The sequence below is a fragment of the Castor canadensis genome, chromosome 5, assembly GCF_047511655.1.
Source record: "Castor canadensis chromosome 5, mCasCan1.hap1v2, whole genome shotgun sequence".
NCBI lineage: Eukaryota > Metazoa > Chordata > Mammalia > Rodentia > Castoridae > Castor > Castor canadensis.
Window position 1 is genome coordinate 71,339,479 of NC_133390.1, and position 27,430 is coordinate 71,366,908.

Below are 27,430 nucleotides of genomic sequence, written 5' to 3' on the forward strand. Positions count from 1 at the left end.
GACTGGCAGGGATGGAAGAGAGAATGGCCTCGCTCAGGAGCAGCAAGGGCAGTGCCATCCTGGAGAGGGTCAGGTTTCCACTAAGGGCTGAGGGAAAGTTGAGGGAGCATTCTGGGAAGACAGAGGCAGGTTTTGGCTCCAAACTGCATTGTGGTCTCCCCAGTTGTGCTCCCCTTCTTTCAATTTATCCTTTGTGACAAAATATTTGTCACACTGTTTCTCAGTGTTTCCCATTGTGGCTGAGTTTTGTACTCTCAGTCCTCATCGTACTGCACCTGCCACCAGCAAACTCAGTAGATGCTGTGGGTCTTCTGGAGAGCAACTGGGGAATGTGCATCAGTAAAAACTTCAAAATGATATTACCTTCGACCTATTTCTAGGAATTCATCAATAGGGATTAATCACAGATGTGCAAAGATATAGTTACTAGTATAGTTATAGTCTGCAATGTGTAAGGCCCTGCGTTTGATCCCCACCATTGCAAAAAAAAAACCACAAAAAACCCACACATATATTCATTCAACAAATAGAGCACTGGTTAAAAAAATCACAATATATCTATACAAATGAATATTATAATCTTCCAAAAATTTATACAGGTCAACAAGAACAAATAAAATCATACAAAACTTACACTCTCACACAATTAAAAGATAAAGACTCAGCCGGATATGAGTCATAACTATAATCCCAGCTACTTGGGAGGTGGAGATCTGGAGGATCAAAGTTTGAGGCCAGTCCAGTCCAGGACAAAAGTTACTGAGAAAAATCATCTCAACAGATAAGCTGAGTGTGGTGGTACGTACCTGCAAACCCAACTATGCGGGATATAGATAGGAGGATCAAAATCCGAGACCAGCCCCAGGCAAAAAAAGTTTAAGACTATATTTGGAAAAATAATTAAAAGCAAAAGAGGGCTGGAGGTATGGCTCAAGTGGTAGCACATGCCTGCTTAGCAAGTGTGAGGCCCTGAATTCAACCCCAGTACTGCCAAGAAAGAAAAAAAAAAATAGACTAGTACAGACTCAAATTATCTGTAAGTTTAAAACAACAACAAAAAGGACCACAAATTCCAATACTCTGGCTTGTGAGTTACCACTGCAAACCTTTGTGAAAAGGAAATTTGAAAAAATGGCAAGAAAGAGAGAAGCATAGAGCCTGAGTAGAGGGCCTAGGTTTGACTTACATCACCCTTGAAGGAGCCAGTATACCCCAAGTACAAGAGCATCAAGAAATGCCTTTTCAACCAGAGCACCAGCCTCACATTGCAGGACTCCAGTGGCTATCTGAAAAAGGCACTGCTACTGGGAAGAAATGGGTAAAAGGAAAGAAGAGGTGCATTCTAGAGTATGTGGAAGGAGAAAAAAGCAGGAGGATATTCAGAATCCTGCAACATATAGGAGGGCTAAAACAATGAGGATCCATATCCCTCCATTACTAACTTCCTGAGACAAAGTGAAGACTATGTTTACTATAGTTACAGACAAGTGTTTTCAAACTAGGAATGTTGTAATCCAACCCCAGCTTCCAGCCCTGTTCACAAAATGAACAGATGAAAGCAACTCACACTTACACAAACCTGTTATCATAAGAAAACAGAAAAAGCAGATCAAAACATTTTAGCTAATGAAAATGGCACAAAGGAACCTAACAACACTCCAAACAGAATTAAATATCCTTAAAAAAGCATCTCGGATGTAAAATGTGTTTAATCAGAAGTTCAAAAACTGAGATTAGAAATGGACAAAAAGCAACCAGAAGTGCAATAAAAATTGATTGAACTTGGTAAAGAAATACAAAGATAAAATTACATCTGAAATGAAATCTAAATTTCAAGGTATACATTGAAGAATACAAACAAAATAACCAAGAGAATGAAAAAGGACTAATGAAGAATCAGAAAGTAGTTGAAAGAGAAGGCAGGCAAAATTGAACCAAATACATATATTTTCAGTGGAAAAAGAAAAAAAAGCCAGAATAATGAAGCAAAACTAAAATTTTAAACTGTAATCCAATATACTTTCCAGAAAAAGAAGGCTTAAAACCACATGCTAAGAGGGTCCACTGCGTACCTGGAAAGTGTCCCGTAGTAAGTCAGCTCTAAGACGCATCCTGGGAAAGCAGTCTTTGACACGAGTACATACGTACATACTCTCTGTCTCTCTCTCTGTCTCTCTCTCTGTCTCTCTCTCCCTCTCTCTGTCTCTCTCTCTCTCAGGGTTTTCTGGTAAAAAGACTAAATACTTCAAAAGGGCAAGATGATTAGGTTGGCATCAGACTTCCCAAAAGAAACCTAAAAGCAAGGCAATAATTTAGCTTTTTCAAGACATTCAAGAGAGCAGAGTGAATTAAGGATTTTATATTTAGCAAACCAGTCTTTCAAGTATCAAGGCTACAGAAAAAGTCTTAAACAGAGTCTGAATTTAGGAAAGACTATGCCTACAACCCTGTTTAGAAGTCTTTTGGGAAGATGAACCTGTCATTAGCCCTGAGCAGCCCTACTGTTACTCTTGATCCAGGTCATTTCCTAGAGTTTTGTTCTCAGGAGGCAACCCTGAGGGTTAATTAAGGTAACCATTCAAAGACCCACCAGTGTCATCCTCACAGGATGTGGAGACATGAAGAACTAATGCAAATGAACAGGGAGCTTTCGTCAAAAGTAATTAAGTCCTTTGTCAGCATCCATGAGGCAGTAACAAGCAAACTTACTAGCTTGTAAGTAGGATTAAATTTCAGACCCTTCACAGCTCCTGACACTAATACAGGATAAGTTTCATCTAACTAAAAGGTGGCATGAAACTTGGGCAAAATAACTGACAGTGAGCACTGAATATAGTGTGGACTTCATTAAGTGTGGACTTAAAGACTAAGAAAGGTTGACAGAAGAATATTGTATGTTCTGGAAAGTAAAAGAATGGGAGGAGAAGGGAAAAGGAAAAAGAAAAGTAGAAGGATAGGCAATAGGTGGGAGTCAGACAATAGCTCTAAAAACTGACAAGTGAGGTAGTAAAAGATTAAGTAAGAAAACAGGACCGAAGACATTAAAAAGAGCATGAATTCAAACATAAGCACAGAACAACCAAGCAAAACATCTTCTGAATACCTAAATGAATAAGCAAATAAGAAAACACATCAGATAAGTAAACAGCAAATAAAACAATACATGCAGAAATGATGACATAAACATGACAAAGAAAGACTCAACACATATCACATCAGTAATTATGAATGAGCTTAACTCACTTATTAAAGGAAAGAGATTTTTTTTTTATTATTTTTTTTTTCATTTTTCTTTTATTATTCATATGTGCATACAAGGCTTGGTTTATTTCTCCCCCCTGCCCCCACCCCCTCCCTTACCACCCACTCCACCCCCTCCCGCTCCCCCCCTCAATACCCAGCAGAAACTATTTTGCCCTTATCTCTAATTTTGTTGTAGAGAGAGTATAAGCAATAATAGGAAGGAACAAGGGGTTTTGCTGGTTGAGATAAGGATAGCTATACAGGGCATTGACTCACATTGATTTCCTGTGCGTGGGTGTTACCTTCTAGGTTAGTTCTTTTTAATCTAACCTTTTCTCTAGTTCCTGGTCCCCTTTTCCTATTGGCCTCAGTTGCTTTAAGGTATCTGCTTTAGTTTCTCTGCATTAAGGGCAACAAATGCTAGCTAGTTTTTTAGGTGTCTTACCTATCCTCACCCCTCCCTTGTAGGAAAGAGATTTTTAAATTGGTTCACCAAACAGAACTCCAACTCTATACTAATACAAAAGAGACTCAAAAGGGGGAACAAGTAGAAGAATGCACAAAGATAAATTAGGCAAATGAAAAAAAAAAACAAAGCATGGGTTATAAGCCTACTATCAGACAAAACAGAATTCAAAACAACAACAACAAAAAAGCATTTAACCTAGCCATGTGTGGTAACATACACCTGTAATCCCAGCTTCTTGAAGGTTGAGGCAGGAGGATCATAAGTTCAAGGCCAGCTTAAACAATGTAGTAAAATTGTTGTCTCCAAACAAAAGTAAAAAAAAAAGGGCTGCATGCTCAAGAGGCAGAGATCAGGAGGATCATGGTTCTAGGTCTGCCAGGGCAAAAAGTTCACAAAACCTCACCTCAACCAATAAAAAGCTGGGTTTGGTGGTGCATGCTTGTCACCTCATCTATGCAGGAAGCAAGCATAAATAGGAGGATCACAGTGCAGGCTAGCCTGTGCATCCGTACCAGAACCTATTCTAAAATAGTTTAGGCAAAAAGGGCTAGGAGCATGGCTCAAGTGGTGGAGCGCCTGCTTAGCAAGTGTGAGGGCCTGAGTTCAAACCCCAGTATTACCATTAAAAAAAAAAAAGGCTGGTAATGAATGCAGCTCAGTGAGAGAGCACGTTCCTACCACATGCAAGGTGCAAGGCCCAAGTTCAATTGCCAGTACTGATGAGGCAGGGGTTGGAGAAGAGCATTACACCTCACAAAGAAAACAATTTACAATGAAATTAGAACATTTCCAAGTATCTATGCACCAAATAAAAGAGCAACCACTTTTGCTAAAGCAAATATTATAAAAGATGCTAGGAAAATTAGAAACAAATAAATGGTTAGACTCGAAAATTATCACTCAGGTGCAAGACAGGTCAAGTGAACAAAAAATAAGTAACACAAAACACTTGAAAAACAAAAGGAGGTACAGGCTTGAATGTAGCTCAGTGTTACAGTGCTCGCCTAGCATGTGTGACGGGTTAGATCTCCAGAACCAAACAACAGTCCTGAGTTCAAACCCTAGTACCATTAAAAAAAAAAAGTTATATATATATATATACACACATATGTTGAGATGTATATATTGAATTTTATACCTTGAAGGTAAAAATTAAGTAGTGTACATTCCTTCAAAATTGTTTGGGGAGGGGCCAAGATCCAGTGAGTCACGCTTGTAATTCCAACTACTTGGGTGGCAGAAGTAGGAGGATTGCAGTAGGGTATAAGGCCAGCCTGGGCAAAAAAGTTAGCAAGATCCCATCTCACTGAATAAGTTGAGCATGGCAGTACATGTATGTAATTCAAGCTATGTGAGAGGAGTAGGCAGGAAGATCATAGTCCAATGCTATAAAATGTGAGACCCTACCTGGAAAATTACTAAAGCAAAATGGGCTGCGTGTGTGGCTCAAGTAGTGGAGCACTTTCTAGCAAGCATGAGGCCTTGACTTCAAACCTCTATACAGCCAAAATAAATAAATAAACAAAACCAGTTGAGGAGAAAAACTGAATTGAGAATAGGTTTATCTTATTGAGTAAAGAACATAATGAATGTCATAATGGAAGTTGTACCTAGTACAATAAGAAAAAGAAATAAAAGGCATACAATTATAAAGGAAGAAATACTTGTCAGATATGACATAATCTATATACAAAAGTCCAAATAATTCACACACACACACACACACACACACACAAAGAATTCTGGAACTATAAGCAAGTACTGAAAGGTGTTAGGTCAATATAAAAAGCTTTCCTACGTATTATCAACTGGAATTTTAAAGTAATATCATTTATAATAAATGGGTATAAGTCTAACAAAACAGGCACAGGATTTGTATGTGGAAAACTGTAACAACTATGAAAGAAATGGAAGAAGGTCTGAATAAATGGAGAGACATTCCACGTCTATGGACAGACTCACTGTTGTTAACACGTCCATTCTTCCCACTGCATCTGCAGATTCCACTCACTCTCCATCAAAAGCCTGGGAAGCTAGCTTGCAGCATTGACAAACTGATTCTAAAGTTCACACGAGAAGGCAAAAGACCTATACATCACGGGGTGGGGGAAGAACAAAGTTGAAGGGCTTGAGACTGCTAATCAAGATAATGCCTGGCCAGGTGGAGGCTCACAGTTGGTCGCAGGCAAAGATACAACACCTGATCTAAAAATAACTGAAGTAAAAAAGGCCTGGAGGAGTGGCTCAAGCAGTAGAGCACTGGCCCAGCAAGTGAAAAGCCCTGAGTTCAAATCCCAAAACCTCCAAATCAAGACAAAAAAGAATGTTCTGGTATGGCAAAACCAACAGACACACAGTAACAGAGAACTCACATAAAGAGAGATCCACAGAAATGATCTCAGACTGACACAATTTCCTTTAACAGCCCAGAAAGAGACAAAGGAACAAAGGTAATGCAATGGAGAAAGGATAACTTTTTCAACAAATAGTTCTGGAACAACTGGGCATCCTTATGTAAAGAAATTAACCTAGACATGGATTGCTCACAAAAATTAACTCAAAAGAAGTCGGATGTGGTGGCTCAGGCCTATAATCTCAGCTATTTGAGAGATGGAGATTGGGAGGATTGTGGTTTGAGATGAGCCTAGGCAAAAGGTTGATGAGACCCAATCTCAATAAACAAGGGTGTGGTGGCACACATCTGTAATTCCAGCTATGTGGAAGGGATAGGTAAGAGGGCTGTGGCCCAGGCTACCCACCCTGACAGAAAGTGCAAGACCCTATCTGGAAAACAACTAAAGCAAAAAGAGTTGGAAGCATGACTCAAGTGGTAGAGCACTTGCCTAGCAAGCATAAGGCCTTGAGTTCAAACCTCACCACTGCCAAAAAAATGCACAGACAAGTAACACAAAGTGGATCACAGACCTATTTGTAAAATATAAAAGTACAGAACTTCCAGATGAAAACTGAAGAAATTCTATGTGAGCTTGGGTTTGGTAGTGAGCTTTTCTTTTTATTATTGTTATTTTGTGGTACATGCTAGGCAAGCACTCTTGCCACTGGGCTATATTTCCAGCCTAGAAATGGGTTTTTAGACATGAAAAAGCATGATCCATGAAAGCAACAGTGGTTACACTGTATTTTATTAAACCAAAAGCCTGTGCTTAAGCTATGAAAGACACTATGAAGATGATAATCTGCAGACTGGAAGAAAGTATTTTCTAAACACATATTTGATAAAGGATCTGTAGCTGAATATAGAAATAATTCTTAAATCCCAACAAGAAAATGAACAAGTTAGGCTGGCAGAGTGGATCAAGTGGTAGAGTACCTGCTTAAAGCATGAGGCCCTGAGTTCAAACTCCAATGCTGCCAGGAAATTTTTAAAAAACCAAAAAACCCAAAACCAAGCCAATTAGAAAATGGAAAAGCAGCCAGAGCAGCATTTGCCTGTGATCGCTGTTCAGAGGCTGAGGCGAGAGGATCACTTGAGCCCAGGAGTTCTGGGAAATATTAACGAGACCCTTTCTCTATTGAAAAATAGGGGGAAGGTGAGAGACAAGTAGAGTGAATAGACATCAAGAAAAAATATACTGGTGGGAAATGAGCATAGGAAAATATGTGGTACATCATTCATCATTAGAGAAAAGAATATTAAAACAAGATAATACCTGCTCAATAGCCAAGCTATGGAAACAACCCAGATGCCCTACAATTGATGAATGGATTAAGAAAATGTGGTTTATACACAATGGAGTTTTCCTCAACCGTAAGGAAGAACGAAACTATGTGGTTTGAAGGTAAATGGATGGAATTGGAGGGCATTATGTTAGGTGAAATAAGCCAGATGTGGAAGACAGATCCAAAAGATAAACGTATACATAAAACCAAACATGATCACATACACATTTACATGTAGAACATGTTTGCAATAATGGAACTGCTCTATGGCACTTGGGGGAGGAGGGAAAGGAAAAGAGAATGCTAGAGTCAACAATATTGAAATGCATTACGTCTGTGCAGATAGAGGACATAACAGTATGGTACTGAAAGCTATCGAATAATGGGGGGTTGGAGGAAAGGAGTAAGGGAGAATAACAGAAGGGTTTGAACTGATCAAAGTAAAGCATATTCACAGCTGGGTTACATCGAATAACTCCTTTGAACATTGGCTTGGTAACTGAAAATAAAAGACAGCACTATAAAAGAGTTACAGTGTAGACAGGTACTTGTGGGAGGGAGGGGGGTAAATGGAGGAGATGAAGGTGAGGGAGTATGGTTGATGGGCCTCATATACATATATGAAATAGAACAATGAAACCTCTTGCAATTGCTTTAGTGGGATGGGGAGATGGTTGTGAGGGAGGAGGGAGATGGTGGGGGCAATCTAACCAATGTACAATGCAAGGCTATTGGGAATTGGCACAATGAATCCCCCCTGTACAATGAATATATGCTAATAAAAATGAAAATTTTCAAAAGCATTAATACTGAAGAAAAAAGTGATGAAAAAAAGATAATACTTGCTCCCATTAATTAATTAATTAATTAATTAATTTACTGGGTACTGGGATTTGAACTCAGGGCCTCAGACTTGCTAGGCAGATTTACTAACTTCAGACTGCTACAAACCATCTCAGCAAAGAACTTCTGAAATACAGCATTCTTTTTTATAAGCAAATTACGCTGTCTTATTTTAAAGATCTCTTATAATTAAGAAATATTTCTAAATTAACCATCAGGGCAATGTAGAAAATTCTAATTTTCATAATCTCAATACCAAGTTAAGACAGTGATAGAAAAGCATCCACTCCTCTTTCCTCAGACAACTTGCTCCCGCCTCAGTTTCAGCTATTGCTCCATTACATCCAGTTTTATTAGAAAAGGCCTGCAAATCTGTAACTTCTAAGAGACAATCTTCTTAGTAATACAAGGGTGCCATCTAGTGATAACTATACAAATGTCTGTTACAGAAAACTGTTTCGCCTATCCTAGTTCTGCTTCTGATGACTTTCAAAACATGTCAAGCAAAGGGTAATAAAACTACTGTACTTGAAATGAGTGTCCTAACTTTCATTATGCAGGCACATTCAAACATCAGTTTCAGAGAATTTCAGAACATCTGGCTATACAGAATTTAGAGATCAAGAATCTAGTCCAACATTCTAGTTTTTCAGAAGTGAAAACTAGGCCAGTAGGAAGATGTCACACATCTAGAAATGTTTCCAATAGGGTTACCTATGCTTGGCTTCTGATGGACTGGAAAGCAAGATAACAGTATCTCTAGAGATGGCATTTTAAATACCTCTATTTACTTACTGGAGGTACTGGGTTTTTTTTTTTCTTTTATTATTCATATGTGCATACAAGGCTTGGTTCATTTCTCCCCCCTGCCCCCACCCCCTCCCTTACCACCCCCTCCACCCCCTCCCTCCCCCCCCCCAATACCCAGCAGAAACTATTTTGCCCTTATTTCTAATTTTGTTGATGAGAGAGTATAAGCAATAACAGGAAGGAACAAGGGTTTTTGCTGGTTGAGATAAGGATAGCTATACAGGGAGTTGACTCACATTGATTTCCTGTGCGTGGGTGTTACCTTCTAGGTTAATTCTTTTTGATCTAACCTTTTCTCTAGTACCTGTTCCCCTTTTCCTATTGGCCTCAGTTGCTTTAAGGTATCTGCTTTAGTTTCTCTGCGTTAAGGGCAACAAATGCTAGCTAGTTTTTTAGGTGTCTTACCTATCCTCACCCCTCCCTTGTGTGCTCTCGCTTTTATCATGTGCTCATAGCCCAATCCCCTTGTTGTGTTTGCCCTTGATCTAATGTCCACATATGAGGGAGAACATACGATTTTTGGTTTTTTGAGCCAGGCTAACCTCACTCAGAATGATGTTCTCCAATTCCATCCACTTACCAGCAAATGATAACATTTCGTTTTTCTTCATGGCTGCGTAAAATTCCATTGTGTATAGATACCACATTTTCTTAATCCATTCGTCAGTGCTGGGGCATCTTGGCTGTTTCCATAACTTGGCTATTGTGAATAGTGCCGCAATAAACATGGATGTGCAGGTGCCTCTGGAGTAACAGTCTTTTGGGTATATCCCCAAGAGTGGTATTGCTGGATCAAATGGTAGATCAATGTCTAGCTTTTTAAGTAGCCTCCAAATTTTTTTCCAGAGTGGTTGTACTTGTCTACATTCCCACCAACAGTGTAAGAGGGTTCCTTTTTCCCCGCATCCTCACCAACACCTGTTGTTGGTGGTGTTGCTGATGATGGCTATTCTAACAGGGGTGAGGTGGAATCTTAGCGTGGTTTTAATTTGCATTTCCTTTATTGCTAGAGATGGTGAGCATTTTTTCATGTGTTTTCTGGCCATTTGAATTTCTTCTTTTGAGAAAGTTCTGTTTAGTTCACTTGCCCATTTCTTTATTGGTTCATTAGTTTTGGGAGAATTTAGTTTTTTAAGTTCCCTGTATATTCTGGTTATCAGTCCTTTGTCTGATGTATAGTTGGCAAATATTTTCTCCCACTCTGTGGGTGTTCTCTTCAGTTTAGAGACCATTTCTTTTGATGAACAGAAGCTTTTTAGTTTTATGAGGTCCCATTTATCTATGCTATCTCTTAGTTGCTGTGCTGCTGGGGTTTCATTGAGAAAGTTCTTACCTATACCTACTAACTCCAGAGTATTTCCTACTCTTTCTTGTATCAGCTTAAGAGTTTGGGGTCTGATATTAAGATCCTTGATCCATTTTGAGTTAATCTTGGTATAGGGTGATATACATGGATCTAGTTTCAGTTTTTTGCAGACTGCTAACCAGTTTTCCCAGCAGGTTTTGTTGAAGAGGCTGCTATTTCTCCATCGTATATTTTTAGCTCCTTTGTCAAAGATAAGTTGCTTATAGTTGTGTGGCTTCATATCTGGGTCCTCTATTCTGTTCCACTGGTCTTCATGTCTGTTTTTGTGCCAGTACCATGCTGTTTTTATTGTTATTGCTTTGTAATATAGTTTGAAGTCAGGTATTGTGATACCTCCTGCATTGTTCTTTTGACTGAGTATTGCCTTGGCTATTCGTGGCCTCTTGTGTTTCCATATAAATTTAATGGTAGATTTTTCAATCTCTTTAATGAATGTCATTGGAATTTTGATGGGAATTGCATTAAACATGTAGATTACTTTTGGGAGTATCGACATTTTTACTATGTTGATTCTACCAATCCATGAGCATGGTAGATCTCTCCACTTTCTATAGTCTTCCTCAATCTCTTTCTTCAGAAGTATATAGTTTTCCTTGTAGAGGTCTTTCACATCTTTTGTTAGGTTTATACCTAGGTATTTGATTTTGTTTGAGGCTATTGTAAATGGAATTGTTTTCATACATTCTTTTTCAGTTTGCTCATTGTTGGTACTGGGGTTTTAGCTCAGGCCTCATGCCCATAGGAAGGCACTCTACAACTTCAGCCACACCCCAGCCCTTTTGTTTTTAGTTTTTGGATAGAGTTTCATGCTTTTTTCCCTGGGGCCAGTCTTGGACTTCAATCCTCGTATTAATGCCTTCTGCACTGCTCAGACCCCAGACTGCACAGCTGGGACCACAGAAATGTTGTTTGAGATAGGGTTTTATTAACCTTTTGCCTGGATGGACTTTGCTCTTGATCCTCCTGATCTCTGTCTCCCAAATAGCTGGGATTATAAACAGACGCATGTAAACCAAAGCCCCAGTTGTCTCAGCAGAGGGGAAAACCCTTTGGGATCTCTTTGTGGTTTCCCCTTCTGAACTGCAACTGGGCACAGACCCTTCAGGGATTATGTTTTGCTCTGGTCTTGAGTACTGCTAGGTGCCAGGTGTTGTATACAAGCCTTGGGAAAGTCTCACCCTCCCTGTGCAGGTGCTTTGGGATCCTTATGAGAACTCTCTACTTCTCTCTTCTTTCACAACATCTCAGTTCTTTCACAACATCTCAGTACTTTCGCACCAAGTAGGAAACAAATCAGAACTGGGTATTCCCGGCAGAGGAAACTATGTACAAAATTACAGAAGTGTCAAAAAGCAGTTTATTCAGAAAACAGGGGCTGAAGCCTTGTATATCAGGAGCAGAAGATGCAGATGCTGACATAATCTTTCCTTTCTCTTCTTTCCCTTCTGGTTGGTGGGGTGAGGAGGAAAATCTGATCAGGAGGCAACAGAATGAACTAAGAGCCAGTCAGGAGGCCAAACCAGTCTGGTCTGAAGGCTTAACAGATTTGGCAGGATTAAGGTTGATATGGTCTTGACATAGAGCTTTGGGGTTAGGATGTTGGAAAACTACTGCACTTGAATAAAGCCAAAGGCAAAATTGCAAAGGAGGGGAAGGTTAGCCTTGCTCTTCAATGCTGAGCCTTGGAAGCCTAGGCTGGAGGACAGGCTGGCCTTCTGGGCAACCCTCCCTGCCCATCAGCTTACAATATTGCACTGTCAGTGGTTGATGAATGCTCAGCCTCTCAGAGTTGGGGACTAGAGGAGTGTGCTGCAGTTCAAGACAGGATTTCATTAGATCGAACTGGTGGGATCCTATCTTCAATAGGAGGAGAAGGGGTTTCAGCAGTAGCTGGTCTGCTTCCTCCCTGGCACTGTTTGTTACTCAAGAAAATCAGTTTGAAGCTACATGTTAGCAACCAATATGAAGGTGATGGTGAATTTCTCTGAAGTTCAGTTAAAATGTAGTTTTAAATTTTTTATTTTTATTTTTGCAATTCTGAAGACTGAGCTCAAGCATGCTAGGCAAGTGTTCTAACCACTGAGCTACATCTCCAGCCTCTCAAAAATTTAATAAAACGTATCATCAGTTTGAGAAAGAAATACAAGTTGGCATATACAGCAAATGTCTGAAACCACAAATCCAGGGTATTTAGGTGAAAGGTCTTTTGTCCTTGTCTACTGATGAAATCAAAGTGCTAATACTCAACTCTAAACATACTGCCCTCTGGACTATGACTAAGCTCCTATTCAGACCTCTGTTCTACATGCCAATCAAAATATGCATATTGACAATGGAACTTCCAACATGAAGGTTCACCGAAGGCTAGATATGCCTTACCAAGAGTGTCTTCGTTGCCAGTCCTCTCTACCTGTCACTTCCACCTTAAGGAAGGGGGAAGAGTCAGCTGAGAACCACTTCAAAACCCATTTATCTCCTCCAAACTCTTATCTTGAAGACAACACAGAGAAAGAGAACACTTCTTTCAACACAAACAGGTACCACACGGGTCAAGAGCCATAGCTCTTCTTTGCAGCCTTGTGAAAAACATACAAGGTAGATTCTGATGTTTTGCAAAACTCTCATTTTTAAAAGGAAAAACAATGACTAAACATAAACCACTTGCAAGTCTTTGGTTGAGGGCTTTGATCTGGCATTTGAAAAGTCCCATCCCCATGCTATCAATGGAGGACAGACCACCTACTGTGAAAAAGCTTACTTCTTCAGAGAGATGAGTCTCTCTTTTGGAATTTTAGTATTTTGTTTCAGGAGGCCATTTTTGCCAAGTTGTGTGTCACAGCCATGAATAAGATACAACTCCAACCCATACTAAGAGCAAATGGCTCTGAAGTGCTCCCTGATAAAGAAGTAGAACTCAAGAATTTATGAGAAGTTGCAATTTAAGAAAAGATATGAAAAAGTTACATTTATTTAAGTTTAAGTATTAAACATTATTTTAGACACAGAATATGTGTCTATGACATATTATACCATTTTATTGGGCAATTTTCAAACTATCCATATGTCAGACATTATGTGAAGTGTTTTTCATGCACTGTTCCATTTAATTTTCACAACAACCATATCAGGAAGGTATTACTATCCCTCTTCTAATAACAGAGAAATGAGCGCACAAAAGTTATGCTACCTTCTGGAAACCCTAAAGCTAGTAAGTAACCCCAGTCTGTCTGAAGTCCATATTTTTCATTACTCTACATATAAACTAAAACATCTTAAGGCTCTTAAATAAGTTCCTAAAAGACTAAGTTGTGAAAACTTTCAGAAGACCACAGGGAAATATACCATCATTTCAAAAATAAACTTCAAAGTTTTATAAATAAAAAAATAAAGCATTGCCTTTAGGTTCATGTTAAAAGCAGCTTATTTATTATTGTTATCATTAATTCTTTTAAGGAACTGAAAACATTTCGAAACAAGTTTTGGAAATCCACTAGGATTTGGTAAGATCATGATCAAATGTTCACCAAGTTCCCATTATGGGTAGTTACTATTATGTGCTGGGACACAGGGATTCGTAAGGAACAGTTCTCGCTTTCCAAATGTCTGGTAGTGTTGGTGGGGATGTGAGTACAGTAACAGAACACAAGTAATACAATATGGCAAGTGCAGTAATAGGTAAGCATGGAGTATTACAGAAAAGTGAGGCACAGTGCCTAATCCAGCCAGTGGGTGGTAGGAAGCACAATGGAGGAAGAAGAGCAAAGAGCTAGCTAGCTGGCTGAATGTTCTGCTTATTTCCAGGCAGGGAGCAAAGCATGAGCCCAGACATAGACGTAAGAAGTGGCACAACAATGTGGTGCAGGGGGTGACTCATCAGAAGGTCAGGACTGCTGAAGTGTGGAGTGGGAGGTGGGGAAGGGAGACAGGTAAGACTGGAGACAGGGGCAGGGTCCAGAGCATGAAGAAATCTAAAACAGTGAAGACCTTTAAGCAGGTAAGTGACCTGATCAGAACATCTTTTATCTGAAGCCCTTAGAGAGTGTGAAGTAGTCTTGGAGCCATGTGGCAACAGGTTTAATACCTGGTTGTGTAAACTTTGACAAGATAGGAAATCTTTTTCCCCTTGCCTCTTCTTTTTAAATTGACAAATAAAAAATATGTTTATAGTATGCAACATGATGTTTTGAGATATGTATAATGGCTAAATCAAGCTATTTGTGATGAGAACAGAGATATGAAATTTTCTAGTCCTCAGTCTTGTCAACTGTTACATGGGAAGTAAAAGAGAAAATGAATGTACAACACTGGAACAGAGTACTCAGTAAATAGTGGCTCTTATTATTAACTGACAAAATTCTACGATGGCCTGCTGTAGGGTGTGGGTGAGAGAGAGGGAGGAGCCAGTGATGAGCTCCATCCAGGTCTAGGCTGGGTGACTGAAAGGCTGTGGCTGATGCACTTCTGACAAAGAGAATACAGAGGCAGAGTCTAGAAATGAGGGTCATACAAAGGAACAGGTGCCTGTGTGTGTGCAGGGGTGGATACCCACAAGGTCAATGGGCAAGTCTTAAGTCTGGGTACAGGCATGACTAGGAATTAGAGAAGAAGGAATCGTGACTCATATTGTGAAAAGGCAAGAGATCACAAGGAGTGCAAGTTCAGTCAGAAGAACAATGAGCCAGGACATGATCTGAGAATTTCCACAACTAAGGGGCAAGGGGAGAAAGAGAGGCACCCAACAAAAAAAGAAAAGACCAGATATCCAAGAAAAACTAGGAAAGCTCAGTACAATGAAAACTGAAGGAGCAGGACCTCAAGGAGATCGTCCTCAGAGAAGCCCAGCATAGCTGAGAAATCCAGCCATGGAATTTAGCAGAAACAGTCATTGATTTTGCACCAGAAGGGAATTTTCACTGGACAAGGGGACAAATGCCCAACTGCTGGGTTAAAGTGTAAATGACAGTGAGGAAGTGGAAAGAGTCTGCCATAAATCTGGTAAGAAGGACAGAGAGGAATTATGTAGTGAGAGGTCAGAATGTAGGCTCAAAAGTTAGGGTCAACATTATTTCTCAGATACAGAGCTCTAAGCAGTCTGTGAGCTGAGAAAAAAATGAAGTTGGATGGCAAAGCGTGATGATATGGGAGAGATTCACTGTCAGTACAAGGTACCTGAGGAAACAAGCAGGATTCTGCAAGAGTCTCCTGCGTGTCAGGCACCACTCAAGGCCCTGGAGATGCAGAGATGAGTCAGAATCTGCCCCTGAGTAGCTGACAGTCTGATGGGGAAGCAAAACTGTGAACAAACCTTCTAGACAGAGTGTGACAGGGATGCCAGTCCTCAGGATGCACTATGCCAGAGAAGCCAGGGGTGCCCACCTAACGGAGTTTCCTGAACCTAAGTCTGTTACTCACCTCTTGACTCCTGCTGCCCAACATGGGGACAGGCCTACTAGGTACTTGATGATTTTTTTTTTTGGGGCATGGGGGATTAACAAGCAAATAAAAATACATTTGTCAGAAACTTTATTCTCAGGAATAGAAGTTTTATGAAAAAGTGTAAGAGCATATTCTATCTATCTATCTAAGATAGATAAAGGGATTTGGGTGCTAAAATAATTAAATATTAATTAAAATAATAGTACACATGCTCAATGCTACAGTCTGAATGCTTTTGGCTCCCAACAATTCAATATTGTTGAAACCCAGTTCTCAACACAATCCTATTAAGTGGTAAGGTCTTCAGGGAGTGATTAGATCATGAGGATGCTCATAAATATGATTAGTGCCCTCACAAAAAGAGACCCCAGGGAGCCTCTTTGGCCCTTATGCCACATGAGGACATAGTAAGAAGGTACTGTCTATGAGGCTAAGGCCCTCAACCAGACACCAAATCTGCCAGAACCTTGATCTTGGAATTCTCAGCATCCAGAATTGTGAGAAGTAAATGTTTGTTGTTTATAAGCTATCTGGTTTATGGAAAGACACTCCTTGACTTACTACGGAATTATGGCCCAACAAACTCAGCATAAGATGAGAATATAGTAAGTTGAGAATGCATTTAATACACCTAACCTACCACACATCCTAGATCAAGCAACACAGTGCAAGGCAGAGTATGGATTGTTTCCCCTTGTGATCATGTGGCTGATGGGGAGCTACAGCTCACCACTGCCCAGCCTTGCCACACTCCATTATCGCTAGCCAGGGAAAAGATTGCAATTCAAAGTACAGTTTCTACCAAATGCATATTGTCTTATACCACAATATAGGTGAAATATTAAAAAAGTCGAACCACCATAAGTAGAGGGCTGTCTGTACTTTATTATGGCAGTCCATACAGACTAAGAAACTTGGAAAATATGCATCAAAGAGCTTTATAGAGAGGCAGCTGGAGGTTAAGAAAGTGGGGGATGAGGAGTATATAGTTCAATCATGTAGAGAACGCCTAAAATGTTTATCAAACTCTCTCTGGCTAAATCTGTCTCCCAATTTGCTAGCCTATGCTTAATTTATTTAATCATTTAAGAAGGGATAAAATTTTTCCATCTCAAAATTGCAGATAAAAGACTAAGAAGGAAATGTGTGTAAGACTGAACGTAAGCCATTTGTCATAAAATAAAATCAGCTGGGCAGACTGTGGAGTCAGAGGCTCCAAATGAGGTAGATTCACTAGCTGTGTAACCTGGGTCAGGTCATTTAATCTTCTCTAGAAAAGCAGACCATATGACAGTTGAGCTCCCAAGCCCCTTTCAAATCTGTCCTTCAAAAGTTCTAAAGCCTTTTGGGGAATCAGAAATTCCTCTGAGAGTCTAATGAAAGGTATGAATTCTCCTCTCTCCACCCCCCAAATAAACAGACACATGCATACAAAATTCTGCACATCACTCAAGGGTCCTGAACTATATCCACAGACCCCCAAGCCAGAAGTGGAAATCATCAAAGGTGCAACTCTTCATAATGAAGATGCTTTGTCTTCAGTTCCAGAACAAAACACAATGACACCATCCCAACAAAAAGAGAAAGATAAACACACTGTGTCTTGCTTGTAGTAGAAATCCCTTACATTTATATTACAAACACTTATACTTTCATTTACATATCATATTCATTTGGGAGGTGGCATACACCATGCTCCTATTTTAAGGATAAGCAGAGAATATATTATTTAAGTAATCAGAGAGGGCTTTCCAACACACCCCAGCACCAGGACCCAAGCCATACTTCTAAAAACACACGAATGTATCCTTATACAAGAAGGGGAACTCAGTTCTTTATTTAGAATTTTATTGATTTGTTTTATTTTTTGGAGGTATTGGGGGGTTGAACTCAGGGCCTCACACTTAGCTGGGCAGGCACTCCGCCAGTCCAAGACACTTCTTTTAAATTGATAAAGAACTGTGACAAATAATAAAGTGTTCAGCGATAACAACTAAAAAGTACCTATGATTTTAGAAAACAGAAGCCATTCCAATTTGAGCAATTTTATAAAATGATTAAATTTTATGGTTTAATTTTTTGAATATTCATTAAGAATCAAATCAAGCCTATCATCCATGACTTTTAAAAAGAGGCAAAATTCACATACACGATAAGGAAAAAGTTCCATACTTACCTATAGCACAATATAAAATCTAGAGGGAAAAAAAAGGAGAAAAAAATAAGTAAGGATCAAATATTATAGCTTAATTTCATATCAGCTTTTTTCAGTAAGAATAGAACAGTGCCTGCCAGCAATACTGAATATGAAAAACAAACATTCCATTTTTAAACTTGGGTACAGGCTACACAACAAAACATAAATTCTTGCTGCCTTTTTGTTTGTTTCTTCATTTTTAGTTTATATATCTTTGGAAGATATCCTAAGGAAGATTTAATCTTCACTCAGTGGTTTGTCAGATATCAAGGACCTCTTTTATAACACATAAACTCACAAAAGCAGCAAGGATATAAGGTCTCCTATGTCCCATACTCTGCAGAACAGAACTGTCACAGACCATGGAATGCGTGATCAGAGGTCATTTGCTCCTCTTGCCCAGCAGACCCTTCAATGCAGACATTCATTCTACCGAGCTCCACCCTCAGTCTCCATCTTGCCCCCTTCAGTGATCTCACTACAGAGGTGTTCCCTGGTCCAGTTCTAACCCTACACCTTCAAAATCCAGGTCAATATTCTTAGCTACCTCCAGCTAGCATATCAGCAGCAGCCCAAACATGGCTGGCCTTGATGGGAAGCCCATCCTTTCATTCCTTCCCATGCTATACCTATGATCACCTAGTTCCCAGTCTGTTAGTTTCAACTTCTCCTCTCCTCCAAGTTTAACTGCTCTCCAAGACCTGTTTTTACTTTCATTGCCTTGAGTGAGATTTCTACTGTTTCAATGGTCACCCAACTGTCTGATTTGGCACTTCTAAATCCCCTTCCGATCTATCCTCTGCATAGCATTGCTTTATCCCTGGTGATTGTGGTATTTAAAAAAAAAAAAAAGTAATTTGAAGCCATCTACAAGGCTGATTTAGTGACCAAAGATTTTCTAGATGATAAGACCTCAGTTATTGTATCGCTTTTTAGAATTTTTACAAAACTTCTCTAGCAGTCTTGTATGTACTACTTGATTCTAGCAATAATTCAGGCAGATAGGCAGGATATCTCTACTTGCAGATGAAAAACCAAGGCTTAGAAAAGTTGTATAAACTGCCCAAGGTAGGATATGAAGGCCAGGACTAAGAGTCTTGGTTTTATTTGTATTCTACTTCTTTTTTTAATGCAGTGGTGGAGCTTGAACTCATAGCCTTAAGTCATGCCTCTAGCCCTTTTCACTTTTCAGTTTATTTTTCAGGTAGGGTCTTGTGTTTTTGTTCAGGGCTGGCCTGGTACTGTGATCCCCCTAACTATGCCTCCTATGTAGCTGAGATTATAGGTGTGTACCATCACAGCCAGGTTATTGCTGGGATGGGGGTCTAGCTTTTTCCTCTGGACTGGCCTCAAACCTTGATCCTCTCAATCTTTATCTGTCAAATAGCTGGGATTACAGGTGTGAGCCACCAATATAGCTCTCCACTGTTCTTTCTATTATATTACTCATTGTATAATAATTATGAGATATAATATACAGAGGCCAGGACTTGACAAGACTTATCTAAAACATGCTGATGAGACTCATGACTCTGTTCTCAAAAATTATTTCATCATTTTTTTTTCTTTCTTTCTTTCCTTTTTTTTTTTTTTTTTTTTTGTAAGGGCAAAGGGGAAACAGCTTAGATTAAAAAAACCAAGCTGAACAAATTTCCTGGTAACTGAGAAGAGAACAAAAGAATTTCCATGCTGTGAGTCAAATATCTTTTTCAAAAGGAGGTGCTGCTAAGCATCTCAAATGTGGGATTATTAAGATAAACAGAATCTCCCGCTGCAGAGTGAGGAAAACTAAAAGATATATGTAGATTAAAATGAGGAATGAAGAGTATCCTTTGAGGCAAGAAGACAGCAGGCATGCCTATTCTATTCATGTAGGTGACAAGACAGCCAGGCTGCTGACTACAGGAAAGGAATGAAACAGCTTAGTGTCATCATATTTTCCCTGCAGGACAGAAGACTAGGTCTCAGTCCTGTCAGACTGAGCCACCCCTTTTTAAGCACACATACTTTATAATGCCTTTACTATCCTGAAATGAAATTTATAGATAAAATTCTTTTTAAAATATGTATTTCAAAATACAAATGTTTGGGAATATAAAGACAACCAGCCAGTCAGATATACATGCAAACTTATGATAAATAAGCTTGGATTTAAAAATAAAATCATTGGAAATCACTCTGGACAAGTATAGGAAAATAAAAGACCAGAGGTACAGACTAACATAACATGAGTAAGAAAACAGTATTGAGGTAAGTAACAATGGAAATGTAACAAACTAGAGAAACTGAAGAAATGAGAGTTGGATTTAAAAAAAAATTTTTTGGAGATATTAGGGTTTTTTTTTTAATTTTTATTTTATTCATATGTGCATACAATGTTTGGGTCATTTCTCTCCCCTTCCCCCACCCCCACCCTTATCCCCGCTCCGCCCCCTCCCTCTTCCCCCCACCCCTTCTTACCCAGCAGAAACTATTTTGCCCTTACCTCTAATTTTGTTGAAGAGAGAGTATAAGCAATAATAGGAAGGAACAAGGGTTTTTGCTAGTTGAGATAAGGACAGCTATACAGGGAGTTGACTCGCATTGATTTCCTATGCATGTGTGTTACTTTCTAAGTTAATTCTTCTTGAATTAACCTTTTCTCTAGTCCCTGGTCCCCTTCTCCTATTGACCTCAGTTGCTTTTAAGGTATCTGCTTTAGTTTCTCTGCGTTGAGAGCAACAAATGCTATCTAGTTTTTTAGGTGTCTTACCTATCCTCATACCTCCCTTGGGTGCTCTTGCTTTATCATGGGATCAAAGTCCAATCCCCTTGTTGTGTTTGCCCTTGATCTAATGTCCACAGATGAGGGAGAACATACGATTTTTGGTCATTTGGGCCAGGCTAACCTCACTCAGAATGATGTTCTCCAATTCCATCTATTTACCAGCAAATGATAACATTTCGTTCTTCTTCATGGCTGCATAAAATTCCAATGCATTAAACATCACATTTTCTTAATCCATTCATCAGTGGTGGGGCATCTTGGCTGTTACCATAACTTGGCTATTGAGAATAGTGCTGCAATAAACATGGGTATGCAGGTGCCTCTGGAGTAACCTGTGCCACAGTCTTTTGGGTATATCCCCGAGAGTGAGTGGTATTGCTGGATCATATGGTAGATCAATGTTTAGCTTTTTAAGTAACCTCCAAATTTTTTTCCAGAGTGGTTGTACTAGTTTACATTCCCACCAGCAGTGTAAGAGGGTTCCTTTTTCCCCGCATCCTCGCCAACACCTGTTGTTAGTGGTGTTGCTAATGATGGCTATTCTAACAGGGGTGAGGTGGAATCTTAGTGTGGTTTTAATTTGCATTTCTTTTATTGCTAGAGATGATGAGCATTTTTTCATGTGGTTTTTTGGCCATTTGAATATCTTCTTTTGAGAAAGTTCTGTTTAGTTCACTTGCCTATTTCTTTATTGGTTCATTAACTTTGGAATAATTTAGTTTTTTAAGTTCCCTATATATTCTGGTTATCAGTCCTTTGTCTGATGTGTAGCTGGCAAATATTTTCTCTCACTCTGTGGGTGTTCCCTTCAGTTTAGAGACCATTTCTTTTGTTGAGCAGAAGCTTTTTAGCCTTATGAAGTCCCATTTATCTATGCTATCTCTTAGTTGCTGTGCTGCTGGGTTTCCATTGAGAAAGTTCTTGCCTATACCTATTAATTACAAAGTATTTCCTACTCTTTCCTGTATCAACTTTAGAGTTTGGGATCTGATATTAAGATCCTTGATCCATTTTGAGTTAATATTGGTATAGGGTGATATACATGGATTTAGTATCAGTTTTTTGCAGACTGCTAACCAGTTTTCCCAGCAGTTTTTGTCGAAGAGGCTGTCTTTTCTCCATTGTACATTTTTAGCGCCTTTGTCAAAGACAAGTTGGTTATAGTTGTGTGGCTTCATATCTGGGTCCTCTATTCTGTTCCACTGGTCTTCGTGTCTGTTTTTGTGCCAGTACCATGCTGTTTTTATTGTTATTGCTTTGTAATACAGTTTGAATGCCTCCAGCATTGTTCTTTTGACTGAGTATTGCCTTGGCTATTCGTGGCCTCTTGTGTTTCCATATAAATTTCACGGTAGATTTTTCAATCTCTTTAATGAATGTCATTGGAATTTTGATGGGAATTGCATTAAATATGTAGATTACTTTTGGGAGTATAGACATTTTTACTATGTTGATTCTACCAATCCATGAGCATGGTAGATCTCTCCACTTTCTATAGTCTTCCTCAGTCTCTTTCTTCAGAAGTTTATAGTTTTCCTTGTAGAGGCTGTTCACATCCTTTGTTAGGTTTACACCTAGGTATTTGATTTTTTTTGAGTCTATTGTAAATGGAATTGCTTTCATATATTCTTTCTCAGTTTGTTCATTATTAGTGTATAGAAATGCTAATGATTTTTCAATGTTGATTTTATATCCTGCTACATATTTTATATGTAGCTATTGATGGTGTCTAGGAGCTTTTGAGTAGAGTTTTTTGGGTCTTTAAGGTATAGGATCCTATCATCTGAAAATAGGGAAATTTTGACAGTTTCTTTACCTATTTGTATTCCTTTTATTCCTTCTTCTTGCCTAATTGCTCTGGCTAGGAATTCCAGTACTATGTTGAATAGAGTGGAGATAGTGGGCATCCTTGTCTCATTCCTGATTTTAGAGGGAATGGTTTCAGTTTTTCTCTGTTAAATATAATGCTGGCTGTAGGTTTGTCATATATAGCTCTTATAATGTTGAGGTACTTTCCTTCTAGTCCTAGTTTTCTTAGAGCTTTTATCATGAAATGGTGTTGGATCTTATCAAAGGCTTTTTCTGCATCTATTGAGATGATCAAGTGGTTTTTGTCTTTGCTTCTGTTAATGTGGTTTATTATGTTTATTGATTTTCGTATGTTGAACCACCCCTGCATTCCTGGGATGAAGCCTGCTTGGTTGTGGTGAATGATCTTTTTGATGTGTTGTTGAATTAGGTTTGCCATTATTTTATTGAGGATTTTTGCATCAATGTTCATTAAGGAGATTGGCCTATAGTTCTCCTTTTTGGAGGTATCATTGCCTGGTTTTGGGATATGTGCAATACTGGCTTCATAAAATGTGTTAGGCAGTTTTCCTTCCCTTTCTATTATGTGGAACAGTTTAAGGAGGGTTGGTGTCAGTTCTTCTTTAAAGGTCTGATAGAATTCAGCAGAGAATCCATCAGGTCCTGGACTTTTCTTTTTGGGGAGACTCTTGATTGCTGCTTCAATTTCATTTTGTGTTATAGATCTATTCAGGTGATTAATATCCTCTTGGTTCAGTTTTGGATGATCATATGGAGATACTAGGGTTTGAACTCAGGACCTTGCCCTTGCTAGGCAGGTGCTCTACCACTTGAGGCACACCCTCCAGCCTCCTTTGTTTAGTTATTTTTTCCTCACTTTTACAGCCACCTGGACCACAATCATATTTATGCCTCAGGCATAGATGGGATCACATACACATACCACTACTTTTATTAGATGAGATGAGATCTGGCTAATTTTTTGCCTGGGGTGACTTGGAACCATGATCCTCCTGATCTCTGCCTTCTGAGTAGCCAGGATTACAGCCATGAACTACCATTCCTGACTATGAGTTAGGTCTTATTTAATGGTGCCAAAATAATCTCTTATGTTATGACATGGAACGGAGTGAGAAGAAAGTTATCACAGAAAACCTGTCCTTCTGTATTGAAACCCTGTTGAGTCACACAACAATGCCTCATCTGTAAAAATTGACCTTGGCCATCATGTTCTTAAAACAGTGTTAACAAGGAATTTCTATTCCTCGTTAATGAATAAGGGGCAAAAAAAAAAAAAAAATACACATGCACACATACACACACACAGTAATGCAAGAGGCAATGAAGCAGTTATGTAATAGATTGGGGATACTTTTAGGATAAAATGAAAAACCATAGTTATCTAAAAATAAAATTTCTATTTCACAACCAAGATTTCGTATCAGTATACACATACACAGACACATACACAGATAATAATATATCCCTGCCTTTCAAGTGTTCACACTAATTTAGTAACTGAAGGGTGAACAGGAATCTCAAATTTCTTGTTACATATTTTCAATCAATCTTATCACTTTTGCAGTAATAACACTAACACATTGAAATCCTTTTCAACTAAGTATGCTAGCTCAAAAATGCTACAGTACTTTCAGAACAGAATGTGCAGCATGAACAAATTATTTCAAGTCATAATTTTTATTTTACTTAAGATTCTCTCTTTGGAACAACAGCAGTAGCAGGCAGAATTCTAAAGAGATCCCCCAAGATTATGTTTCTTGACTATTTAATCAGACCCTGATCTTGGTACTGCAGTGTTGGGATTTTGCAGATGTAATTAACATCTCATGTCAACTGATCTTAAGGGACAGTGATTATATGGATGGACCTGACCCAATAAGGACAGTCCTTTATTTTTTTTTTATTATGAAAATTTTTAATTAGGATATATTCATTTTATGTCATTGCATGACAGTTTTGATTAGGCTTATGTTGTATATTAGTTAGATCAGCCCCATTCTCTCTCCCCATTCAACCCCCTCTCTGCCTCACTTAAAGCAATTGTAAGAAGTTTCTTTATTCTATTTCTTATAAGCATATGAAGTACATCAACCATATATCCTCACGTTAATCTCCTTCATTCACCTTCCCCACTCCTATTAGTACCCCTGACACATACTACACCTATTTTACAGTCCTTTCTTTCATTGTTAATATTGAAGTTGATATTCAAAGAGTTTTTTCTATGTATCCCTGCTGTGGGTATACTTTACTTTGGTCCATTCAGCCCCTTCCATTACTCTCCCTCACCCCTTTACCTCAATACATATCCTTATATTCTCTACCTTCACAGATGTTATGGTTTATAATATTATTGATGCTCTATCATTCTGTTCCTTTTCCTCTTTCCCCAAGTTCCATAGAGTAGTTCCACTGTTACTGACATGTTCTACATATGAGTTTGCATATGATCATACTTATTTTTGCATATGTTTATGTTTTGGATCTATCTTCCAAGTATGAGCGAAAACTTGCAGTCTTTTTCTTTCTGAGCCTGGCTTACTTAACTTAACCTGACATCCTCCAATTGCACCCATTTACTTTTAAACCACGTTTAAAACCCACAGTTGAGTAATACTCCATTGTGTATATATACCACAATTTCTTGATCCATTCATCAGTTATATCTGGGTTGTTTTCAAAGCTTGGCTATTGTGAATAGTGCTGCAATGAACATTGGTGTACAGGTGTCCCTACTGTATCCTGCTAACGTTCCTTTGAGTAGATGCCTAGGAACAGTATTACTGGATCATATGGCAGTTCTAGCTAAAGCTAGAACTAGCTAAAGCTTTCTGAAGAATCTCCATACAGCTTTCCATAGTGGTTGTACTAATATGTACTCCCACTGAGTGTGTATAAGGGTTCCTGTTTCACTGCCTCCTCGCCAGCATTTGTTATTTGTTGTTGTTATTATTCTTGATTATGACCATTTTAACTGGGGTGAGATGAAATCTAAGTGTTGTTTTGTTTTGCATCTCTTTTATAAAAGGGAAGTTGCACTTCTTCATGTATTTACTGGCTATTTGTACCTCTTCCTTTAAGAATTCCATTTAATTCATGTGCCCATTTCTTTGTTGGGATATTGATTCTTTGGGGGTTGAGTTTTTTGAGTTCCCTGTAGATTCTGGACATTAGTCACTTATTGGATGGATACCTGGCAAAGATTTTCTCTCATTCTGTGGGTTTCAGGACAGTCCTCTAAAAGCAGAGCTTTCTAGCATGTACATGGCCCTGGGTTTGATCCTTAGCACTGCATAAATAAATAAACAGAAGGACACAACATACCACTGCTGGCTTTGAGGATGGAGGGAGCTGTATGCCAGGACTAGAGAGCAGCATAAGATCTACAAGTGACCTGTAGTCAGCCAACAGCAAGCATGGAAATGAGGACCTCAGACCTTCAGCTACAAGGAACTGGATTCTGCCAATAACCTGAATGAGGTTGCAAGTAGCTTCTTTCCCTGGAGCCTCCCTAAGGAATTGAGTGTCAGTCTTGTTAATTTCAGTCTTGCATCTTAATTTCAGTCTTGTGAGTCCCTGAGCAGAGAACCCACCAAGTCCAGTTTCTGAATTATAAAACTGCAAACTAATAAGAGAGTTGTTTTAAGCAGTGAGGACAATGTGTGGCATTTTGTTATACAGCAACAACAACAACAAAAAAACTACAACTTTCTTCCAACGTAACAAGTTTTTTATTTAATATCTCATGAAGTTTTTCAGTATTAATATATACTATAAGACTATATATTTATATAGTGGTTAGCCTGGGGAGATAGAAGGGGCTGTCTCACACATTGTAGGACATGCAGCCAGGAACATTCCAGTCACTGTGACAATCAAAATACCCTCACAATTTTCCAAAAGCACTCTACAGAAGTAGAGTTGCTCTTAATGAGCTCCCCGAGAATCACTGGGCTAGAATAAGCATACCTCATTGGAAAAAAATTTAGAGAACTTGCCATATTCAAAATCACCCCTAAAAATGTCATATACTCCTCTCTCTTCCTAAGTCCTTTTCATTTCCATCTACTGAAAAATACACTGACTTTAGTTTTGAAATGTAATCTCAATTTCACTTTATACAATAGGCTATTTAGAAACATCTTTTTAAAAAGTTTTTGTAAGACCAACAAATCTCTTCAATTTCAGTTTTAATCTAAGATAAAAAAAAAAAATGGCAAAGCCTCCCTAAAGAGTTTAACAGGTCTGAAGGGGAATAGGAACCCAAGCAGCTTTGGAGAGTTCAACTGTAGTTCATGCATCAATGTGATTTGGCCACAGAGTTTCTCCCTTCCTATCTTTCAATTCAAAATTCCAAATTTTTGAGAGCAAAAAAAAATCTGACCAGCCCAATGTGGGTAATGTACACACCCCTGGATCAGTAGCCAGTTATAGCCTAAGAAGCACTGTCACAAAGAAGAGATACAGTTGCTATGGGTCTAGCCTCAAGAACAGGGAGACCTTTCAGCAAGGACAAAAAATCTCTGAGCAGGCCAACTTCACTAAACATATCTTCTACATTCTTCACTGTGCAAAGGGTCCATAATCATGAGCTTCACTTACCAATATTTGACTTCTTTTGAAAATAATCATATTACTGCATACTGAATTCCATTTTTGCTTAAAATTTACCTATATACTTTTGTTTTTGCAGTACAAACACAGAACCCAGGATGTCATGCATGCTAGGCAGACACTACCTCTGAGCTATACCCTCAGTCCTAACACATAGTCTTGAAGGATAGTCAC

General features: G+C 38.9%; 1 protein-coding gene across 2 annotated transcripts in view; it reads right to left on the reverse strand.

The window, feature by feature from the left end:
* Window positions 1–27,430, reverse strand: part of Hacd2 (3-hydroxyacyl-CoA dehydratase 2) — a 110,803-nt gene that overhangs the window by 71,165 nt on the left and 12,208 nt on the right. For both annotated transcript variants that reach the window (XM_074073295.1, XM_020186469.2), the window contains exon 3: window positions 18,025–18,043. In XM_074073295.1, the coding sequence (XP_073929396.1) occupies window positions 18,025–18,043 (19 nt within the window). The remainder of the gene's footprint in view (window positions 1–18,024; window positions 18,044–27,430) is intronic.